Below are 22,608 nucleotides of genomic sequence, written 5' to 3'. Positions count from 1 at the left end.
TGCCTGGGAGGCAGAGGCAGACAGATCTCTGTGAGTTCAAGGTATGATAGCACACACCTTTAATCCCAGCACTGGGAGGCAGAGACAAGTGGATCTCTATGAGTTCAAGGACAGCCAGCCTGGTCTACAGAGGGAGTTCCAGGACAAAAATACACAGAAACCCTGTCTCAAAAAGCCAAAAAAATAAAAGTAAAAGATAGTTTAAAATAAAGCCGTATAAAGAAGGAAAACACACAGAAAATCTGGATAGTGTATGTTATTATGCTTTCTTTGAATTGTTTGAGTGCTGAGGAAGGAACAACAGCTGCTAAACAATATTTTCTTATAAATGCTGCAGAATTAATCCAAGATAGGCATTTTAAAAATACCTTGACTTCAAAATTGAAGTCAAAAGGTATGTTACTTTGGAGAAGAGATTTTGCCTTTGTTTTCACAGAAAATGAGAGACTGTGAATTCATTCTGAGTTAAGAAAAATCAGGTTTGGTCAAGGAAGACCACCTGAGAAATCTCTGGTAGGAAAAGATGGCCTGTATGTCTGAGTTCTACATTCAGAACAGATTCACGACTGCTGCCTGAGATGATTAAGACTCACAGGATACACTAGTCAGGACATGATCATAATTCAAAATTTTCTTTACGTTCCCATAAGATTATCAGTGTCCCAACCAGCAGCAAGGAGCCTGGAATACTATGCCCACATTCCCAAAAAGTGGACTATGAATATTTTCCTTTGTTTAAAAAAAAGAGGCAGAAATGGTGAGGGACAATTCTGTATTCTGTCTATTATGTTTTAAATAAACACTGATTGTCTAGATACCAAAGAAATGAAAATACTGCCTTGAAAACATACATGAGGTCATTAATGTTGTCTATATTATCTTTATTAAGCATTTTAACATTAACATTGTTAAATTGTGTTGACAAAATAGCCAATGTTGGAAGTACATCATCTACCCTTAGACTTGTACTCACACATGAGGATCATGAGTTCATATGTAACCCTAAATTATTACTGACATCAAATCTGAGTTGAATAAAAAACAAGAAAACCTCAGGAAAATTTGGCAATTTGTGGAAAGATGTGAAACAAAACCAGAAACAACAACCCACCATCATTTCATAGACACCCTTACTTAAAAAGTATGATCACACACTGCCTGAAATGTGAATAAACAATGGACCACTTAGATGATATATTACAGCAGAAAAATACCTATCACTAAGTAAAAGCACAATAGATAAACAAAAGTCACAGAAGACATATAAGGACCACAAAATAAACTTCACTAAATGGATTGGTTACACATGTAGTACACTTGAGTATCTACCTCAAACGTTTCAAAATAGAAACCATGATGTGGTGGTCTCTACCATCAGTCTTCAGTGAACAAGATAAGTAATTTACTTTTCTCAAGGCTATGATGAAAAATAGATGAAACATGATTTATTTTCTTGAAGCTGAAGATGACTGTGATGTCTAAAATTTTTACAAAAATGTTTTCAGGAATAGAGTTTTTCTCTTGTATGATTTTATCTTTATTTTGTGACTTCAAAATGATACAAATAGGCTTTAAAATATTTACAGCACTAGAAACATTGCTGGGCAGTTAAGAAATGTTCATTCCTAGGATCAAGGTCTAATTTTTGACAACTTCTTGTAATTCTTGCTACAAGATTTTAGGGTCTCACATTCTCAGAAACGAACATGCACATTCACATACACACAAACACACACTGCCATCACATAATTACAATTAAAACAACTCTCCATAATTTTTCACTCATGAAAGTTTTTTCTTATAAGCATTCATTCCTGTAACACAGGTGTTTATGCACCTAATGACTTACTTACAAAGTTTTTCTTCACCATGAAGCAATCAGGTAGGCTTGAAGTCCAAGAAAGCAATACTTGTAAGTTGATGGTATCATTTGGGAAGACTGAGGAAATGTTGTCCTGCTGGAAAACATATGTCACTGGGGGTGGACTTTGAGAATTTACATACACACACCATTTCCAGTTCACATTCTCTGCCTCATTCTACAGGTTAAGGATGTGAAGCTTCCTGTTTTAGCTGCCATGTCAGACACATGTAGCCATGTCACTTTCTCTTTTTTCTGTTTTCCCCCTGAGACAGGGTTTTTCTGTAGCTTTGGAGCCTGTCCTGGAACCAGCTCTTGTAGACCAGGCTGGCCTTGAACTCACAGAGATCCACCTGCCTCTGTTCCTGAGTGGTGTGATTAAAAGTATATGCTACCACCGACCAGTTGCCATGCCATATTCATGGTAATCCTGTATCTCTCTGAAACCAAGGGTCAAATTAAAATTTATAAATTGACCTAGACATGATATCACAACAGAAAAGGAACTAATACAAATCAATTAAATTTTATACCTGAATCAGTGTTTCATTTAATTAAAAAGAAATAAAATCTAAGAGGGCTACATTATCATTTAAATTCATAGTGTTACATTAAATTCAAGTGTTACAGCTCTGGAGAGAAAGTTATCCTGACTGATGGAAGTCAGACTATACCTACAACTAAGAAAGGAAGGCATCTTGTATATCTACAGCTGTGTGGAGTAAGGTATCCTGATTATCAGAAGTCTGGTTATATTCACATCTGTGAAGGGAAGTTGTCCTGTGTTGTGGGATTTCCCTCTGAATGCTGTGAATATGTTTTCTTAACATTGGTTAATAAAGAAGTTGCTTAAGCCTACATCAGGACAGACTATAGTCAGGCTGGAAGAGACAGAGTAGGTGGGATCCAAGAGACACCATGTAGCTGCTGAAGTAGAAAGACACCAGAATACAACTTTAACCAGTAAGCCACAGCCTCATGACAATATACATATTAATAGAAATAGGTTAATTTGAGATGTAAGAGTTAGTTAAAAGAAGCCTGAGCAAATAGGCCAAACACTGCTATAATTAATATACTTTCTGTGTGATTAATTGGGTCTAGGAGGCTGGGAAACAGGCAGTCTCTGACTACAATCCTAGATATCTACAGCTGAGAGAAAAGCTACCCTGACTGTTGGTAAGTCAGGCTATACCTGAAGCTGTGGAGGAAAGGTACCCTGATGTCATGTCAGGACATACATACAGCAATGAAGGGAAAGTATACTGGATACCTAGAGGTATGAGGAGAAAAAGAAAGGAATCCAGACTGTTGAGGAGTCTGGCTATAACTAAAGCTGTGGAGGGAAGGTATCCTGATACCTAGGGCTATGAAGAAAATGGTACCCTGACTATAAGAACTCAGGCTAGACCTAAAGTTGTGAAGGGAAGGTGTACTGGATACCTACAGCTATAAGGGAAAAAGTATCATTGTGGAAGCCCAAAAATATAAGCCTATTCTCATCAGAGAGCTTGAGATTGTTCAAAGTTGTTAACACCATGTCTAAAGTGTGGTTGCTTTGTGTTTGGGACATTAAGAAGGCCCATGCAGGTAAATCCACTGTTGGACTCTAGTGTCCAAACACCAAGAAAGAGTTGCCCCAGACACCATCTCTCACACTACAGCCAATGCAAAAACATGAGGATTTTATTAATTCTGTCATGACAGGGTCCCTTAGCATTTGGGAAGCCGAGAGACCTCAAATAGCTGGTACAGTCTACTTTTAAAGGAGAAGGCCACAAAAGCAAGGGTGGTTGTTCTTTGACCATTATGATTGGTTTATTTGAAAAGGCCTAATATCAATAATTGGCTGGAGAGCTATGTCAGATCAGATGAGGTGAGGTCATTTTGACCCCATTTCCCAGGGGACTGAATCAAAACATATGTGTATGGGTAATTGTTCAGGAACTGAGTCAACATCTTAAAGGTTATCTTGCCCCAATTTCTGGAGAACATATGTGCATGTGTAGCTCTTAGGTCCTTGGTTCCCAGGGGGGAGGAGGGGAAGCACTAAGGCACAAAGGCTGAGAGGGTTCAGAATTGTCAGAAATGGCTTCAGAATTGTCTTAAAGTCTTACACCACCTTGACCAAAGGTCAGAGAACTCAAACATACCTCCATTCTTTCTTTTTAATTAAGAGGTTTAACCTAGAGAATGGCTGCCTTCAGGATACGAGGTCTAGGGTGAATTCAATGTCTAAACAACAGAATGTTCTCTCAAGAACTAAGGACTTCATGGCTCCAAGTATTGAAGCAAGTAACTGTTCAAGTTGTCCTTTGTATCGTGTTAAAGCAGTCTTTTGTCTTCTTCCCCGTGTTGTAATGGGGTATAAAAGTATATTGGGAGTAGGTATGAACCAGAGATCTCTGTGGGTCCAGGCATGTGTCTGGGATGTCAGAGGGACTAGGCTTGAGTCAGGACCTCTGTGGGTCTGGGCATTGGCCTGGGACATCAAAGGTAGGAACCAGAACCTCTGCCGGTCTGAATGTGAGTCTGGACACTCTGAGGGAGTAAGTCTGAGCCAGGTTCTCTGCAGGTCTGGACACACCAGAGCCTCAGAATGCCAAGGGAGTAGACCAGAGACACAGACCTTTGCAGGACCACCTCTAAGCCAAGGACCTCTGCAGGAGTGAATCCAGACCAGGATTTACAGAAACAGGTCAAATCTGGTAACCTAGGCTAAAGCAGGCCTGAGGCAAGGAACTCCACCTAGGCCTGGAGTGGACCTGAGACAACAAATTCCAAAGGAGTGGGGTTGAACTAGCTACTTAGGCCAGACTGAGCCTCACAAAGCAAGCTCTATGGAAGTGGAGTGGATGCAGTCCAGGGACATTGGCAGATGTGGACTGAGCCAGCAACCTGGGTCAGAGCAGACCTGAGACAGCAAAATCCACAGGATCAGATACAGGTGAGCACGCACTGAACAAGTGAGCCAGAGTCAGAGTCCGCTGAGAGTACAGATGTGAATCTGGGACCTTCAAGAGAGTAGACCTAAGACAGAACCCCTGTGGGTCTGGGCCTGAGTGTAGAATCTCTGAGGGACTAGGCCTGATCCAAAACCTCTGTGGGTCTGTGCATGAATCCAGGTCCTCTGAGGAAGTAGGCAGGAACCAGAGATCTCTGAAGGACCAGCTCTGAATCTGAGACCTCAGAGGGAGCAGGTTTCAGCCAGAACCTCTGTAGGTCAGGGCGTTGGTCTGGAACATTAAAGGGAATAGGCAGGAACCAGAAACCTCTGCAGGTCTGGAAATTCTAAGGGAGTAAGCCCGAGTCAGGTCTTCTGCAGGTCTGGGAGCATCCAAGCCTGGGAACTCCAAGGGAGTAGACTTTACAGGATCAACGCCAAGCCAGAGACTTCTGAAGGAATGGATCCAGACCAGGGACATTTACAGAAGCAGGTCTGAGCTGACAATGTAGCAGCAGTCCTGAGACAATGGAGTTGAACAAGGAGCACTGAGCAACCTCCAGGAAAACAGAGTGACCAAAGGGGTAACAAAAACCATGGCACTCAATGTACTATGAGGAACAACCATTTGAGCCTTGGATTCACTGGCACCTAGAAGATTAATCAAAAGAATCTAAGACAGCCCCAACCACATCCACTAGAGGAAAAGATGAGTAGAAAAGATAAGAACACAGGCAACACAACAAAGAGCAACATGACACCACTAAAAACCTAAAGACCCTACAACAGCACTTGAACAACTAAATATCGATGAAGCAGAAGAAAATTACCTAAAAAATAACTTCAGGAGAATGTTCGAAACTCTTAGAGTAGAAATGAGTAATTCACTCAAAGAAATAGAAGAAATGACAAATAAAAATTGGAAGACATCAGCAAATCCCTTCAAGAAAACCAAGAAAAAGCAATGAAACATATGAAAGAAACTATTCAAGATATGAAAACTGAAAGAGAGACAACAAAGAAAACACAAGCTGAGAGATTTATAGAAACAGAAATCATGAGAAAATGACCAGGAACCACAAACACAAGCATAAACAACAGAATACAAGAGGTGGAAGAGAGAATCTCAGTGCTGAAGATACAATAGAGGAAATATACTTATCAGTGAAAGAAAACATTAAATCTACCAAAAGCTTAGCCCAACATTTCCAGGAAATATGGGACACAATGAAAAGGCTAAACCTAAGAATAAATAATAGGTATAGAAGAAGGAGAAGTTCAACTCAAAAGCACAGAAAATATATTTAACAAAATCATAGAAGAAAACTTTCCCAACCTAAAGAAAGATATGCCTAGGAAGATACAAGATGCTTACAGAACACCAAATAGACTGCATCATAAAAAAGTCCCCTTGCCAAATAAGCAAGACACTAAGCATACAGAGTAGAGATAGAATATTAAGAGTTGCAAAGGAAAAAGGAAAAGTAAATTTAAAGGCAGACCTATCAGAATTACACCTGAATTTTCATTGGAGACAATGAAAACCAGAGGGTCATGGACAAGTGTTATGCAGACATTAAGAGATCACAGATCTCAATATGAGAGAGTTAGTCACAAAGATGCTACAGATAATGGGCCAGGCAGTGTTTAAATGAATACAGTTTCTGTGTAATTATTTTGGGGGTAAGCTAGCCGGAATTCGGGCAAGAACACAACCTGCTGCTCCGAGAACGCAGCCTGCTGCTCCTTTTACAGAGTGGCTGCCCAACGTGGTAACTAAATCCACTTAAAAACCTAAGAGGGCTTAAAAAGAAGGGATAGAGAGTTTAACACAGCTTTTTGTTGTCTGCTAGGACGTTCCATAGAGAGATTTTCTGTTTCGGCAATAGCGGCAGGAAAAAAGCTGCACTGTTTAAAAACGCGGCTTCCTGAGCTGTGCCACCAGTGCAAACTCTGGCTTTAAAGCATTTCAATGGCTTTTATGGGACTGGATGTTTGTGTGCCCACTCAGGATCGGGAGGGAAGTACTCTGAGCCCATGCCAATGACTCAGCGCTCCCCGCCTGCACCTGGGCAGACAGCCAAATCAGGCTTAGGCAGACTGGAGAGCATGGCCAATTTCTGCTGCCATACAGAGAGATGTTTCAAGGCTGTGCAGTGCTCTGCGTGTCAGATTTGGCTGTAACTTGAATGAAAAGAGTTTCTATGCCTCATACTCAGTCTCAGAGTTAAACTGCTGAGTGCGGCTCCTACCTGACGGCCCCAGAGCTAGCTGAAAATGGTAAATCCTCCATTTTGAAATTGGAGAGAGGTGGACCTGCAACTCGGAGGCTCTACAACTCAGAGGCACAACTGATTCAGTCACAAGCGGCTCCACCATGTTGGGCTGGGCAGGGCAAGCAGGTAGTACCTGTTTTTGACCTAGGAATGTCACAACTTAGATTCTTAAGTGCTTAGTGATTTAAAACTGCAAAAACAAAAATGCTCCTGGATAGTAAAAATATTACAGATTCACAATAGGACAGATTCAGACATAAAAGACCTCCAAATGGGTCACAGTGTTGGATGAGTATATATAGGCTTGGGAGAGAGAAGAAAAAGAATATAGAGAATAAAGTTAATACCTTAAAAAAGGGTAAAGTCTTTAAAGAGACATATTACAGATAGTTATAGATTAAAATAAAGAAAAATAAACCACGTAAAAATGGAAAATTCACAGAGAGTCTGGATTATGTACTTTGTGTTTTCTTTAAAATTTTTGACTGTTAAGGAGCTAAATACAAAGAGATATTTCATTGTATGGGCTGCTATGCTGATCCAACATGTATGTTCTAAAGGTATCATGACTTCCAAATTTTGGTCTAAGAATATGATGCTTTGGGAAGGAGATCCTTCTTTTGTTTTCACAGAGGAGGAGACCCTGTGGATTACTTCTATCCCAATAGGGTATGATAGACCATGCTCTCCTGAAAGATTGCTGTGAACACCCTCAAAAAATTGCTTCATTCAACTGCCAACTGAGATGAAACTAGCACACAGGTTTTACCGTGAAAGACCTGATTAACAGCGCCCTCTTACAGCAGGAAGCAGTTTGGAGAGAAAACACTGCACCCATGTTCCCAAATATTGTTTATAAATGTTCTTTTACATTTAAAGAGGGATATGATATATATATATATATGAATAATTTACATTGGTATAAATTTTGCTTTGTTGACATAAATTTAAGGTCAATTTTGTTATATGTATATGCATTTCTGCTCTTGATTGAGGTATTGTGATTGTGTAGTTCATTTAAAAATGTAATGTATAGTTAGGAAATATAGGTTGTTAATGGATAATCATCTATAATCAAGTTTTTAGTCATGTTAGTTAGACTTTCTAGATGTTCATAGATATATTTCAGATAGGCATTCTTCATATCTTTCAAAGACTACAGAATATGGCATTTAATGTTTTAATAACTTAGGACTTTCCATGACAGTGAGACATGTTTGCTCCTGGCAGCACCAATCTACTTCAAGAGGAAGATGGGCATCGAAAAGGCTCCTTATGGAGTTGGCTTGTCATTTGGGCAAGAAACTGCTCTTGCCTGGACTGTTGCATAAACTGGACACACCGAACCCGCAGTGAGAGGACTGCTGAACTTGCCTAAAGGTGAGATGGTCTTTCAGGGTTTCTGATTCATGAAAGTGTCTGTGAGACATTCTGCAGGACACAGCAGAAAGTGACTGAACTGTCTTTGGAATTTCCTGCTTCATGGAAACGTCTGCTGGATACTATGGGCCTGTAGACCGAAGATGGATGCCCCAACAGTATAAAACAACTTTGGGTGACTGTATAGGCAGTGAGATGTCTCTGTCATTTCTAGAGTTTGGAAGTTGCTTTCTTCTTGTTTGCTTAGGTAATGTTATATCCTTCTGGAGTCTTTGACAGAGTTGAAGAACACACCTAAACATAATTAAGGCACTATACAATAAGCAAACAGCCAACATCAAACTAAATGGAGAGAATGCACAGCAATCCCACTGAAATCAGAAACAAGACACCAAAAGGAGATCAAAGGACTCCAAATCAGGAAAGAAGTCTAACTCTCACTATGTGCTGATGATATGATAGTTTATATAAGTGACCCCAAACATTACACCAAGGAATTTCTACAACTCATAAACACTTTCAGTAATGTAGCAGGATATAACAATAACTCAAAAAATCAATAGTCCTCCTATGCACAGATGATTAAGGGCTGGGAAAGAAGTCAGATAAACATTACTATTCACAATAGCCACAAATAGCATAGAATATTTTTTTTAATATTTATTTATTTGCTCATTATGTATACAGTATTCTTTCTTCAGTCCAGAAGAGGGCACCAGACCTCATTACAGATGGTTGTGAGCCACCATGTGGTTGCTGGGAATTGAACTCAGGACCTTTGGAAGAGCAGGCAATGCTCTTAACCTCTAAGCCATCTCTCCAGCCCCCTAGCGTAGAATATTTTGAAGTAACTCTAACTAAACAAGTGGAAGAATTGTGTGAAAAGAACTTTCAATCTTTGAAGAAAGAAATTGAAGAAGATACCAGAAAGTGGAACATTCTCTCATGCTCTTCAGTACATAAAATTAATATAGTAAAAATGGCAATATTACCGAAACAATCTATCAATTCAGTGTAATGCCCATCAAAATCCCAGAAAAATTCTTCACAGGACTTGAAAAATGGTACTCAACTTCATATGGAAAAGCAAAAAAAATCCAGGATAGCCAAAACAATCCTGTACAATAAAAGAATTTCTGGAAAGATCACAATCCCTGACTTCAAAGTACTACAGAGCTACAGTACTGAAAACAGCCGGTTATTGACATAAGAACAGACAGGAGGACCAATGGAATTGAATCCAAGACCTGGATGTTAATCCACATACCTTCATATACCTGATTTTGACATAGAAGCAAAACATATCTGATATTAAAATGAAAGTATATTTAACAAATGGTGCTGGCATAACCAGATATCAACATAGAGAAAATTGCACAAAACTCAAGTCCAAATGGATAAAAGGCCTCAACATAAAGCCAGCCACACTGAACCTTATAGAAGAGAACGTTGGAAGTACACTTGAATGCATTGTCACAGGAGACCACTTTCTAATAGAGCCCCAGCACAACAGACACTGAGAGAAACAATTAATGAATGGGACCTCATGAAACTGAAAAGTTTCTGTAAAGCAAAGGACACAGTCAACAAGACAAAACGACAGTCTACAGAATGGGAAAAGGTCTTCACTAACCCCACATCAGACAGAGGTCTGATCTCCAGAATATACAAAGAACCCAAGAAATTGGACACCAAAAGATCACATAATCATATATATATATATATATATATATATATATATATATATATATATATATATATATGTAGTACAGACCTAAACAGAGAACTCTCAACAGAGGAATCTAAAATGGCTGAAAGACACTTAAGGAAATGTTCAACATCCTAAGTCATCAGAGAAATGCAAATGTAAAATTCCATCTTACATACCTGTAAGAATTGCCAAGATCAAAATCCCTTATGACAACTTATGCTGGTGAAGTTATGGGGTAATGTGAAAACTCCTGCATTGCTGGTGGGAATGCAAGCTGGTTCAGCTCCTTTGGATGTCAGTGTGGTGATTTCTCAGAAAAGTAGGAAACAAACTTCTTCAAGACCCAGCAATACCACTGTTTGGGTATATAGTTAAAGGATGCTCAATCATGCACAAGGACATGTGCTCAACTATATTCATACCAGCATTGATTGTCATAGCCAGAACCTGGAAACAACCTAATTGCCACTTGACTGAAGAATGGATAAGAAAAATGTGGTATATTTACAGAATGGAGTACTACACAGAAGAAAAAAATGACATCTTGAATTTTGCAGGAAAATGGATGGAACTAGAAAACATGAGTTTGAGTGAGGTAACCCAGACACAGAAAGACAATTATCACATGTATTCACTCATAAGTGGCTTTTAAATATAAACCAAAGAAAATGAGCCCACAAATCACAATCCTAGAGAAACCAGACAACAATGAGGAACCTAAGAGAGACCTACATAGATCTAATCCACATGAGGAGTAGAAAAAGGCAAGATTCCCTGAGTAAATTAGGAGCCTGGGGACCTTGGGAGAGGATTGAATTGAGGTGAGAGGCAGGGAGGGGAGCAGAGAAAAATGTAGAGCTCAATAAAAATAAAAAATGTATGGAAAATTAAACATAGGCAGATTTCAGTATTCACTGGAACTCCCTCCCTGTACTAATCTATACTTGTGTTTTGTTATTTTAACTTGCGCCTTTGTTCTCTTTACTTTTATTTCTTCTTCTTCTTCTTATTGTTTTATTACTTTAAAAATACCAATCCAAGTTATCACCCCCACCACAGACACTCCCACCCCATACCGTCCAATCATAAGAGAGGGCCATGCACTTCTCTTTACCCTGTGGAAAGTCCAAGGCCCTCCCTACTACATCTAGGTTGAGCAAGGATTACATCCAAAGAGAATAGGATCCCAAGAAGCCAGTAGATGTTGTAAAGACAAATTCCAGTGTCATTACCAGTGGTCGCTCAGTCTGTCCCAACTGTCAACACACTTCAGAGTTGAGTCCTAGTCCAGTTGTAGTTGGTAAGCTCAAGCAAACTATCTCAGTGGATCAACTTCTCATGGTCTTGAATTCCTTGCTCATACTCTCACTCCTTCAACTCCTCAACTGGATCTTGGGAGCTCACTCCAGAGTTCTAATGTGTGTGATTGCCTCTATTCCCATCTGTTTTGAGACGAAGGTTCTATGGTGATATTTAAAATATTCATCAGTCTGACTACAGGGTAGGGCCAGTTTAGACACCCTCTTCTCTATTGCTTAGGGTCTTAGCTGGGGTCATCCCTGTGGGTTCTTGGGCATTATTCTAGAGCCAGGTTTCTTGGTACCTCCCTAATGAAGTTGAGTACCATTTTTTTCGAAGTCTTTGAAGAATTTTGCTGGGATTTTGATGGGCATTGTGTTGAATCTATAGATTGCTTTCAGTAACATTGCTATTTTTACTATGTTAATTCTCCTTACCCAAGTGCATGGAAGGTCTTTCCACTTTCTGGTGTCTTCTTCAATTTCTTTCTTCAAAGATTTAAAGTTCTTGTCATACAAGTCTTCCACTTGTTTGGTTAGAGTTACTCCAAGTTATGCTATTTGTGGCTATTGTGAAGGGTGTTGGTTTTCTGATTTCTTCACCAGCCCTTTTATCATCTGTGTACTGATATTTTTTTTGAGTTTATCTTACATCCTGGTACATTGCTGAAACTGTTTATGAGTTGTAGAAGTTCCTTTGTAGATTTTTTGGGATCACTTATGTAAACTATCATATCATCAGCAAACAGTGAGAGTTTAACTTCTTCTTTTTCAATTTGTATCTTCTTTATCTCCCTTTGGTGTCTTATTGCTTGCTCTAACTAGGATGTCAAGAACTATATTGAATAGATATAGGGAGAGTGGACAACCTTGTCTTGTTCCTGATTTCACTGGAATCACTGGGAGTTTCTCTCAATTTTGTTTAATGTTGGCTGTTGGCTTGCTGTATATTGCCTTAAATATACTTTGGTATGTTCCTTTTATGTCAGCTCTGTCCAAGACCTTTATCATGAAGGGATGTTGTATTTTGTCAAAAGCTTCTTTGGCATCTAATGAGATGATCAAGTGGTTTTTATTTTTTAGTTTGTTTATATGGTAGATTACATTGACAGATTTTCATATGTTGAACCATCCCTGCATCTGTGGGATGAATCTGACTTGATCATGGTGGATGATGGTTCTGATGTGTTCCTGAATTCAATTTGCTAGTAATTTATTTAGTGTTTCTGCATCACTGTTCATGAGTGTGTCAGTAATTCTCTTGTTTAGTAATGTCTTTCTGTGGTTTGGGTGGGCAGGGTAATTGCAGCCTCATAAAAAGAGTTTGGCCATATTTCCTCTGTTTCTATTGTGTGGACTAACTTGAAGAGTATTGGTATTATTTCTTCTTTGAAAGTCTTGTAAAATTCTGAGCTGAAACCTCCTGGTCCTGAGCTTTTTTTGGTTGGAAGACTTTTGATGACTGTTTCTATTTCTTCAGCAGTTATAGGTCTGTTTAATTTGCTTATCTGGTCTTGATTTAATTTTCTTAAGTGACATTTTTCCAGAAAGTCCATTTTCTTGACGTTTTCCAATTTTGTGGAATACAGGTTTTCAAAATATGACCTGATGATCCTCTGTATTTTGTTCATGTCTGTTGTTATGTCCCCCTTTTCATTTCTGATTTTATTAATTTGGATATTCTCTCTGCCTTTTGGTTAGTTTGCATATAGGTTTGTTTATTTTGTTGATTTTCTCACAGAACCAACTCTTTGTCTCATTGATTCTTTTTTTTATAGTTTAATGTATTTTAATAGCAAACTTACAGGAACAGCACAGAAGACAGACAACATTAAAAACATGTACTTGCATGTAGGACAACTCAGTTAGAAAAGTATAGTGAATGATGGAATCTACTGTATGATAAAAATGCTACAAACACCATTTAGTTGCCGTCAATAAGAAATTTACTTATTTTAAAAAAAATCCAAATGCTGGCATTGTCCAGAAAATTTTAACAGGTTTATTTGTAATTGTTATAAAGTTGAACTGTTGAAATGTGTTCACTGAAACATTTTGCTTGCATTAATGCTTTACATCTTGCATTTATATTAAAAATTCACACACAAATGAAAATGGAAAAACTGCCAATACCTGATTTCTGTCCCCTATTTTTCCACTCGCAATCATATACTTAGGTACCTTTTGACCCCATGGAAAAAATATCTAACATTCAGAACTACTGATAACAGGAAGAAGAGGAAAAAAAATTTTTTGAGAATGAAATGTTTCCCCTCATAGTGGACTCTTAAGCACGTTCTCCGCGTATGCGGCGTGCTAGCTGGATATCTTTTGGCATAATTGTTACACATTTGGCATGGATAGCACACAGGTTGGTATCTTCAAAAAGGCCAACCAGATAGGCCTCACCTGCCTCCTGCAAAGCACCAATAGCTGCACTCTGGAAGCGCAGATCTGTTTTGAAGTCCTGAGCAATTTCTCGCACCAGACGCTGGAAGGGGAGTTTGCGGATCAGAAGTTCAGTGGATTTCTGATAGCATCTGATTTCACGGAGTGCCACAGTACCAGGCCTGTAACGATGAGGTTTCTTCACCCCTCCAGTAGAGGGCGCACTCTTGCGAGCGGCTTTTGTAGCCAGTTGTTTCCTGGGTGCTTTACCACCGGTGAATTTACGGGCAGTCTGCTTTGTATGAGCCATGGTATGGGCACCTCCTTACTTACCTACCAGCATTTAAAAAACCCTCTTCTCCTTCGGCTGGAGCTCAGCAAGCGAGAGGCGGCGCTGGTGTTAGAGAGCGGCGGTGGCGCAGCAATGGCTGCAAACACAATTCTGTCTCATTGATTCTTTGTATTGTTTTCTTTGTTTCTATTTTGTTGATTTCAGCTCTCAATTTGATTATTTCCTGCCGTCTAGTTCTCTTAGGTGAGTTTGCTTCTTTTCGTTCTAAAGTTTTCAAATGTTCTGTTAATTCACTAGTGTGGAATTTTTTTTTCAGCTTCTTTAGGTAGACAGTTAGTGCGATGAACTTTTCTCTTAACACTACTTTGACTGTGTCCCATAAATTTGGATAAATTGTATGGTCATTTTCATCAAATTTTCAGAAGTCTTTAATTTTTCCCTTTATTTCTTCCTTGACCCATTGATGATTCAGGTGAGCATTGGTTAATTGCCATGTGCTTCTCAGTTTTCGGGAACTGGTATTGCTGTTGACTTCTAGTTTTAAAGCACGGTGATCTGATAAGGTACATTGGGTTATTCCATTTTTTTGTATTTGATGAGATTTGTTTTGTAACTGAGTATGTGGTCAATTTTTGAGGAGGTTCCATGAGGTATATTCTTTTCTGTTTGAATAGAATATTCTATAGATGTCTGTTAAGTCCATTTGAGTCATAACATCTGTTAGTTCTCTCATGTTTCTGTTAATTTTTTGTTTGATTGTCCTGTCCAGTGGTGTGAGGGGAGTGTTGAAATCTCCCACTATTAGTGTGCGGGGTTTAATATATGATTTAAGCTTTAGAAGTGTTTCTGTGACATATGAGGTTGCCCTTGTATTTGGGGCATACATGTTCAATATTGAAATTTCCTCTTGATGGATTTTTCCTGTGACTAATATGAAATGACCTTCTTTGCCTCTTTTGAACAATTTTAGCTCGAAGTCTATTTTGTTAGATATTAGGATAGCTACACCCACTTGTTTCTTAGGTCCATTTGATTGGTATATTTTTTCCCAACCTTTTATTCTGAGATGATGTCTGTCTTTGAGGTTGAGATGTGTTTCTTGTATGCAAAAGAATAATGGATTCTGGGTTTTTATCCAGTCTGGTAGCCTGTACCTTTTTATGGGTGAGTTGAGTCCATTTACATTAATGAATATTAATGACAAGTAGTTGCTATCTCCTGTTAATTTAGTGTTCATCGTTGGTGATGTTAATTTGTGCATTCTTTTCTTCTTCGGGATTTGCTGTAATAAGATGATCAATTGTTTGTGTTTTTGTTGGTGTATCCATCTTCCTTGGGTTGGAGTTTTCCTTCTCATATTTTGTGTAGGGCTGGGTTTGTGGCTACATAAGGGTGAAATCTAGATTTGTCGTGGAATATCTTGTTTTGTCCTTCTATGGTGGTCAACAATTTTGCTGGGTATAGTAGTTTGGGCTGTCATCTGTGGTCTCTTAATGTCTGCATAATGCTTGGTCATGACCTTCATGCTTTCATTGTCTCCACTGATAAGTGAGGTGTAATTCTGATGGTCTACCTTTATATGCTACTTGGCCTTTTTTCTTTGCAGATATTCATATTCTTTCTTTACTCTGTATGTTTAGTATTTTAATTATTATGTGCCGAGAAGACTTTTTTGTATTTAGTCTACTTGGTGTTCTGTAAGCTTCTTTTATCTTCATAGGCATATCTTTCTTTAGGTAGGGAAATCTTTCTTCTATGATTTTGTTAAATAAATTTTCTGTGCCTTTGAGTTGAACTTCTTCACCTTCTTTTATACCTATTATGCTAAGATTTGGCCTTTTTATGTTGTCCCATATTTCATGGATATTTTGGGTTAAACTTTTGTTAGATTTAATGTTTTCTTTAACTGATGAGTTTTTTTCCTCTATTTTATCTTCAGTGCTTGATATTTTCTCTTCCATTTCTTATATTCTGTTGTTCATACTTGCATTTGTGGTTCCTGTTCTTTTTCTTATTATTTCTGTTTCTATAATTCCTTTGGCTTGTGTTTTCTTTATTTTTTCTATCTCCATTTCAATTCCTGAATAGTTTCTTTTATGTGTTTGAGTTCTTTGTTTTCTTTAAGTGTTTTGCTGATATCTTCCAATTTTTTGTTTGTTTTTTCCTCCATTTCTTTATGGGAATTTCTCACTTCATCTTTAAGAATTTTATATATTCTGTTAACGTTATTTTTTAGATCATTTTCTTCTGGTTCATCCCTATTTGGTTGTTCAGGTCTTGCTGTTGTAGGGTCTTTATGTTGTAGGGTCTTTATGTTTTACAGGCATTTTGTTGCTCTTTGTGCTTTAGCATGTGATCTTTCTTTTTCTACTCATCTTTTCCTCTAATAGGTATGGTTGGGGCTTTCTGAGATTCTGTTGAATAATCTTCTAGGTACCAGTAAATACAAGCTCAGATGGTTGTTCCTCATGGTACAGTCAGTGTAACAGTTCTAGTTACCCCATTGGTTATTCGTGTTCCTGGAGGTAGCTCAGTTCTCCTGTGCTTTGGTCAGCTCCCTTGGAGTTTACTGTCTTGGGCCTACTTTGGCCTAGGCTACTGGCTGTATCTGTAAATCTTGACCTGGATCTCCTCTTGCAGAAGTCCCTGGCTTAGAGTTGGACCTATTCTGGTGCCAATTGCTGGCTCTAGGTCTGGTCACTGGGTCAATCCTGATTTGCCTGTGTCATGGAACTGGGTTTGCTCCTGGCTTCTGCTCCTGGTGGTGCTTGTTCTGTGTCTTAGGTAGCTGGTTCAGTCCCACTCTGATTCCGGTAGAGGTCGCAAACTCTGAGTAAGGTCATTAGCTCATTCCTGGTCTGCCAGTGTCCCAAGACTGGGTTTTCTCCCAGGGCTGGATTTGCTCCTGGCTTCTGTTCCCAGTGGAGCTTGTCTCCTTAATTTCTTCCTTTCTTGACCCAGGGGTGGTTCTGTAGTTGACTATTCAGTTTCCCTGAGTTTGTAGGCTTTCTGGGAGTAGTATTTTTGTTGCATTCTAACTTTATTTCATGGTGATCTGATAAGACACACTGAATTACTCCAATTTTTTTTTTTTACTTGTGGATGTTTGCTTTGTTACCGAGAATGTAATCAATTTTAGAGAAGGTTCCTTGAGGTGCTGAGAAGGTATATTCTTTTTGTTTGGGTGGAATGTTCTATAGTCAGTTTGACCTGCCATTGTCAAGAAAGGAGTGTTGAGATCTACTATTCGTGTGTGGGGTTTCTTGTGCAAATTAACTTTTAGTATTTTTTTTTTACATATGTGGGTACTCTTGTATTAGGAGCAGTTATTCAGGATTGAGAATTCATCTTGATGAATTGTTCCTGTTATGAGCATAAAGTGTCCTCCATCTCTTCTAATTGATGTTAGTTTGAAATCAATTTTGTTAGATATTAAGATATCTACCCCGTTTGTTTCTTAGGTCCATTTGATTGGAAAATCTTTTCCCAACTGTTTACTCTGAGGTAGTGTCTGTCTTTGAGGTTGAGGTGTGTTTTGTGTAAACAGCAGAATGGTGGATCCTGTTTTTATATCCATTCTCTTAACCTGTGTCTTTTTGTAGGTGAATTGAGTCCATTGATATTAGGCAATATTAATGATCAGTGGTTGTTAACTCAGGTAATCTTTCAGTAGTAGTGTTTGTGTGTTTCCCTTTTTTGGGTTATGCTGGTGGGAGATTATCAGATATCTGTGTTTTTGTGGGTGTAGTTAGCTTCCTTGGGTTTTCCTTCTAGTACTTTCTGTAAGGCTGGGTTTGTGGATACATATTGTTTACATCTGTTTTTGTCATTGAATATCTTGTTTTCTCCATCAATGGTAAACTAAAGTTTGCTAGGAATAGTAGTCTGGGCTTCCATCCATGGTCTCTTTGTGTCTGTAGCACATCTATCCAGGACCTTCTGGCTTTCATGATTTCCATTGAGAAGTCAGGAATAATTCTGATAGGTTTACTTTATGTTACTTGACTGTTTTCCTTTGTACCTTTCTTTCTTTGTTATGTATGTTTTGTGTTTTGACTATTATATGGCAAGGGTATTTTTTTTTGATCCAGTCTATTTTGTGTTCTGTAGGCTTTTTATACCTACATTGGATATCCTTCTGTAGGATGAAAAGTTCTGTGATTTTGTTGAATGTTTTCTGTGCCTTTGAGCTGGAATTCTCCTACTTCTACCCCTATTATTCTTAGGTTTGGTCTTTCAAGGTGTCCCAGAATTAATGAAATTTTGTGTTAAGAATTTGTTGGATTTGTTGTTTTCATTGATCACTTCGTCTATTTCTTCTATAGTATCTTCAGTGCCTGAGATTTTTCTATCTCTTATATTCTGTTCATTATACTTGTCTCTGTAGTTCCTGTTCATTTACCCAGGTTTTTCATTTCCCAAGTTCCCTCAATAACTTGTGTTTTCTTTATTATCTCTATTTCAATCTTCAAGTCTTGAAATGTTTCCTTCACCTGTTTGATTGCTTTTTCTTTGTATTCTTGGATTACTATGAAAGATTTATTAAATTCTTCCAGCTTTCTGTTGGTATATTTCTTTAAGGGAGATTTCACTTGCTCTTTAAAGCTCTCCCGGATTTTCATAAAGTTGTGTTTAAAGTCATTTTCTTCTCCATCTTCTGGGTTAGGATGATTAAGTTTTCCTGCTGGGTTCTGGTGTTACCATGTTGTATTTTAGGATGTTGGAGTTCTTGCATTGGTGCCTACCCATCTGTTCATTCAGATGAGAACAGCAGTGTCTTAACTTCCTGGTCCAGTTTTTGCTGTGGCTATCTCTTAGGTCCACTCAGCATTAGCGCAGGCTGTGTTTCACAGGACTCCATGGAGATCACAGGAAATGGTGGGTTAGGGCTAGCAGGGAAGTTCCCTGCTGACAGCTAGAAATGCCCAGGGAACTCTTATGTCCCCTAAGAAGTGAGGCAGGATATATGGCAGGGTTCCACTGAGCTCACAGAGAATGGTGAGTTGGGGTCAAGGTGGATTGAGGGCTAGCTGGCAAGCTCCCTGATGGCAGCTAGAATGGACAAGGGACCTGGGGTGGGGCCCCTGGCTTTTTCCCCACATGGAGGACTTAGGGAGTTGAGGATCTGGAGCCACAAGACTGCTGCATACTCACCTCTTATGTCCCCCAAGTATGGGTGCAGGATTATGGGAGGGTTACACAGAGCCCGTATTGAATCTTTCCTTATTTTTCTAATTCCCATACTCCTAGTGGTAAGTGCTATCCTTGTCAAAGCTGGTCCCTGACATATCCTGACTGTAAGGATCTCTAATTATACCTGAGGCTGTGTTCCAGTGGGGGATGTGCTCCCTGTAGGATGTAGCAATCCTGCTCCTCTCCAACAGAGAACTATTATAACTGGACCATGCTCTACACTGCAAAGAGTGTTTCAAAGAAGAGATTCCATTATTGTTCTGCTCCACTGCCCTGAGAGAATTTTCCAGCAGAAGTGTCCAATGCTTCTACATTTCACTCTACAAGGGAGTTTCCTAACAGAGATTTCAATTTTTTCTCAGCTTTAGCACAAATTGCTTCTTCTCTGCTTCACTTAAGTATAGGGGAAATTGCTGCAGAAATGTTGCAATCTCTGGTGAAAAGTTGCTACTTCTCCTCTGTTCCTTTAAGGGTATTTGCCAGCAGAGGCGATCAATGTTTCTATGTTCAAAATCACTACAGATTTTCTGATCACTCTGGTGAAATGTCTTCACCCAAAACTCATTCAAGAGATTTACATGGAAGGGATGAATCCAAAAGAGTGGCTGCCTCTGACAGGGAGTAAATGGGCAGATACCCACTGAACAGACACAGTGAAGATGAAAGACATAAAATAATCCCACACCACTTCAGATTTATAAAAGGATTATTTATTTTAGGGGAAACGTACAGATCACTGTCCTAGATAACAGTCTTCTGTGCAAAAAGGCAACAGAGTCTAGCATTTGGAAACAGGAGCCAGAAGCAAGACAGAGCATACATTTTACAGATGCTTTTTACATTACTAGAGACCACACTCAAGTGGGCTGGTATCTTAAATGCTACTGGCTGAAGAGGTGGAATGTGCTCCAACAGCACTTCCTGCTTTTGTTTATGTAAGACTATCAAACCCAATACAAAACTATATACAACAGGAACGGATATCAATTATAATTAGAATTACAAGCAGCATAAACAATATTAAGCAAGGAATGCATGCAAAATGTTTTAATAAACATTCTATCCTAGGAGTCTAAGACTTGTATAGGAAATGGCTTGGCTTGATCCTAAGAGCACAGTAAATATGACTATAAAATCTTCAGCCCCACTGAAGGCCTGAGAAGGGACATAATATTACTTGAGCAGACAGAAAGTACAGCAAAGCAGCTTCCAAAGTAAGCAGTATATGGCAGAGACAATTAGCTATCTAAGTCATCACCCAAAGTCTCATTTTGCAACATTGAAGCAACCAACTTTGGCTAAGGCCTGGTGTAATTGGCAATCCATTTTCAAAGGTAGGAAAATTTTCAGAACCATCTTACCTTGTCTGGGCAAGATTTGACAGTCTTTTCCCTTGTGTCCTGCTTATCCATATCTGAAAACCATGTACTTTGTCAGTGGTTGAGGTGTGGGCAGTTCCTTGCCCAAAGACCAATTGTGCCAAAAAGAAAACAAACTTTAAGTGGAGTGTCTTCGCTGTTAAACATTTTCTTGGGAGTAGATTGATGCTGTCAGGAGCAATCATGTCTCATGTCAACAGAACCCTAAGTTATTTCAACGCTATGTTCTACAGATCCTTGAGTGGTTAAAACTTCCTATCTAGACAAAATACAACCTCTATCTATCTATCTACCTATCTATCTAAAGGACTTAACTGATATGAATGTGTATACAACAAACATGAACAACTATTGAACAATAATATTTAATATCTGTTTAACTTAAAGACTAAAAATTCATGTCCAAATATTAAATAATCTGTAAACAAATGTGCAACAAATGAGGATAATGCCTTCAAAATGTAAACAATGTGTAAGTATGGCTTCTTTCATGTATGTGAAAAGTACTATGACACACAAAGGCTTTAACACATAGGCTTCTCTCCTATATGGGTTCTTTCATGCATTTGAAGACTACGGCAATGTGCAAAGGCCTTACCAAACTGATTACAATCATAAGGTTTCTCTCCAGTATGGGTTCTTTTATGCCTTTGAAGAGGACTGTGTTGGGCAAAGGCTTTACCACACTGATTACATTCATAGGGTTTGTCTCCAGTATGGGTTCTTTGATGCCTTTGAAAAGTACTGCGAACTGCAAAGGCTTTACCACACTGATTACATTCATAGGGTTTCTCTCCAGTATGGATTCTTTCATGCTCTTGAAGAGTTTTGTGATCTGAAAAGGCTTTACCACAATGATTACAATCATAGGGTTTCTCTCCAGTATGGGTTCTTTTATGCCTTTGTAGAGTACTGTGTTGTGCAAAGGATTTACCACAATGATTACATTGATAGGGTTTCTCTCCAGTATGGCTTCTTTGATGTGTTTGAAGATTACTGCGAACTGCAAAGGCTTTACCACAATGATTGCATTTATAGGGTTTCTCTCCAGTATGGCTTTTTTCATGCCTTCGAAGAATTCTGTGATCTGAAAAGGATTTACCACAATGATTGCATTTATAGGGCTTCTCTCCAGTATGGCTTCTTTCATGCATTCGAAGAATTCTGTGATCTGAAAAGGCTTTACCACACTGGTTACATTCATAGGGTTTCTCTCCAGTGTGGCTTCTTTCATGAATGTAAAGAGATATGCGAACTGCAAAGATTTCACCACACTGATTACATCGATAGGGTTTCTCTCCAGTATGGATTCTTTCATGCCGTTGAAGAGTTCTGTGATCTGTAAATGCTTTACCACACTGATTACAATCATAGGGTTTCTCTCCAGTATGGGTTCTTTTATGCCTTTTAAGATGACTGTGTTGTGCAAAGGCTTTACCACACTGATTACATTGATAGGGTTTCTCTCCAGTATGGATTCTTTCATGACTGTAAAGATGAGAGGAATGTGCAAAGGCTTTACCACAATGATTGCATTTATAGGGTTTCTCTCCAGTATGGGTTCTTTGATGTATTTGAAGAGTACTGCGATGTGCAAAGGCCTTACCACACTGATTACAATCATACGGTTTCTCTCCAGTGTGGGTTCTTTCATGCCTTTGAAGATGACTGTGTTGTGCAAAGGCTTTACCACATTGATTGCATTCATAGAGTTTCTCTCCACTGTGGCTTCTTTCATGCTTGTAAAGAGATCTGCGAACTGCAAAGGCTTTAACACACTGATTACATGCAAAGGGTTTCTCCCCTGTATGGGTTCTTTTATGCCTTTGAAGATGACTGTGTTGTGCAAAGGCTTTACTACACTCATTGCATTCATAGGGTTTCAA

The 22,608-nt window shown here is 38.8% G+C and overlaps 2 protein-coding genes across 2 annotated transcripts in view; both read right to left on the bottom strand.

Annotated features, from left to right (window-relative positions):
• Positions 1–13,233: 13,233 nt before the first annotated feature.
• LOC148122056 (histone H3.3A-like) lies at positions 13,234–14,186 on the bottom strand. The gene has a single exon (XM_087906218.1). The coding sequence runs from the start codon at positions 14,166–14,168 to the stop codon at positions 13,758–13,760; it is 411 nt and encodes a 136-aa protein (XP_087762344.1). The 5' UTR covers positions 14,169–14,186; the 3' UTR covers positions 13,234–13,757.
• A 7,060-nt stretch (positions 14,187–21,246) lies between these two features.
• The window catches only part of LOC146894867 (uncharacterized), a 30,202-nt gene continuing 28,840 nt past the window's right edge, over positions 21,247–22,608 (bottom strand). The window contains exon 6 of the mRNA XM_087906637.1: positions 21,247–22,546. Coding sequence (XP_087762763.1) covers positions 21,247–22,546 — 1,300 coding nt within the window. The remainder of the gene's footprint in view (positions 22,547–22,608) is intronic.

Source organism: Myodes glareolus, chromosome 5 (genome assembly GCF_982192425.1).
Source record: "Myodes glareolus chromosome 5, mMyoGla1.1, whole genome shotgun sequence".
Taxonomy (NCBI): Eukaryota; Metazoa; Chordata; class Mammalia; order Rodentia; family Cricetidae; genus Myodes; species Myodes glareolus.
This window is presented reverse-complemented; position numbering and strand designations above follow the sequence as displayed.

What these genes read in the sequence shown, in the direction of transcription:
- LOC148122056 (XM_087906218.1), bottom strand. Translation starts at nt 14,168, where the DNA reads ATGGCTCATACAAAGCAGACTGCCCGTAAATTCACCGGTGGTAAAGCA.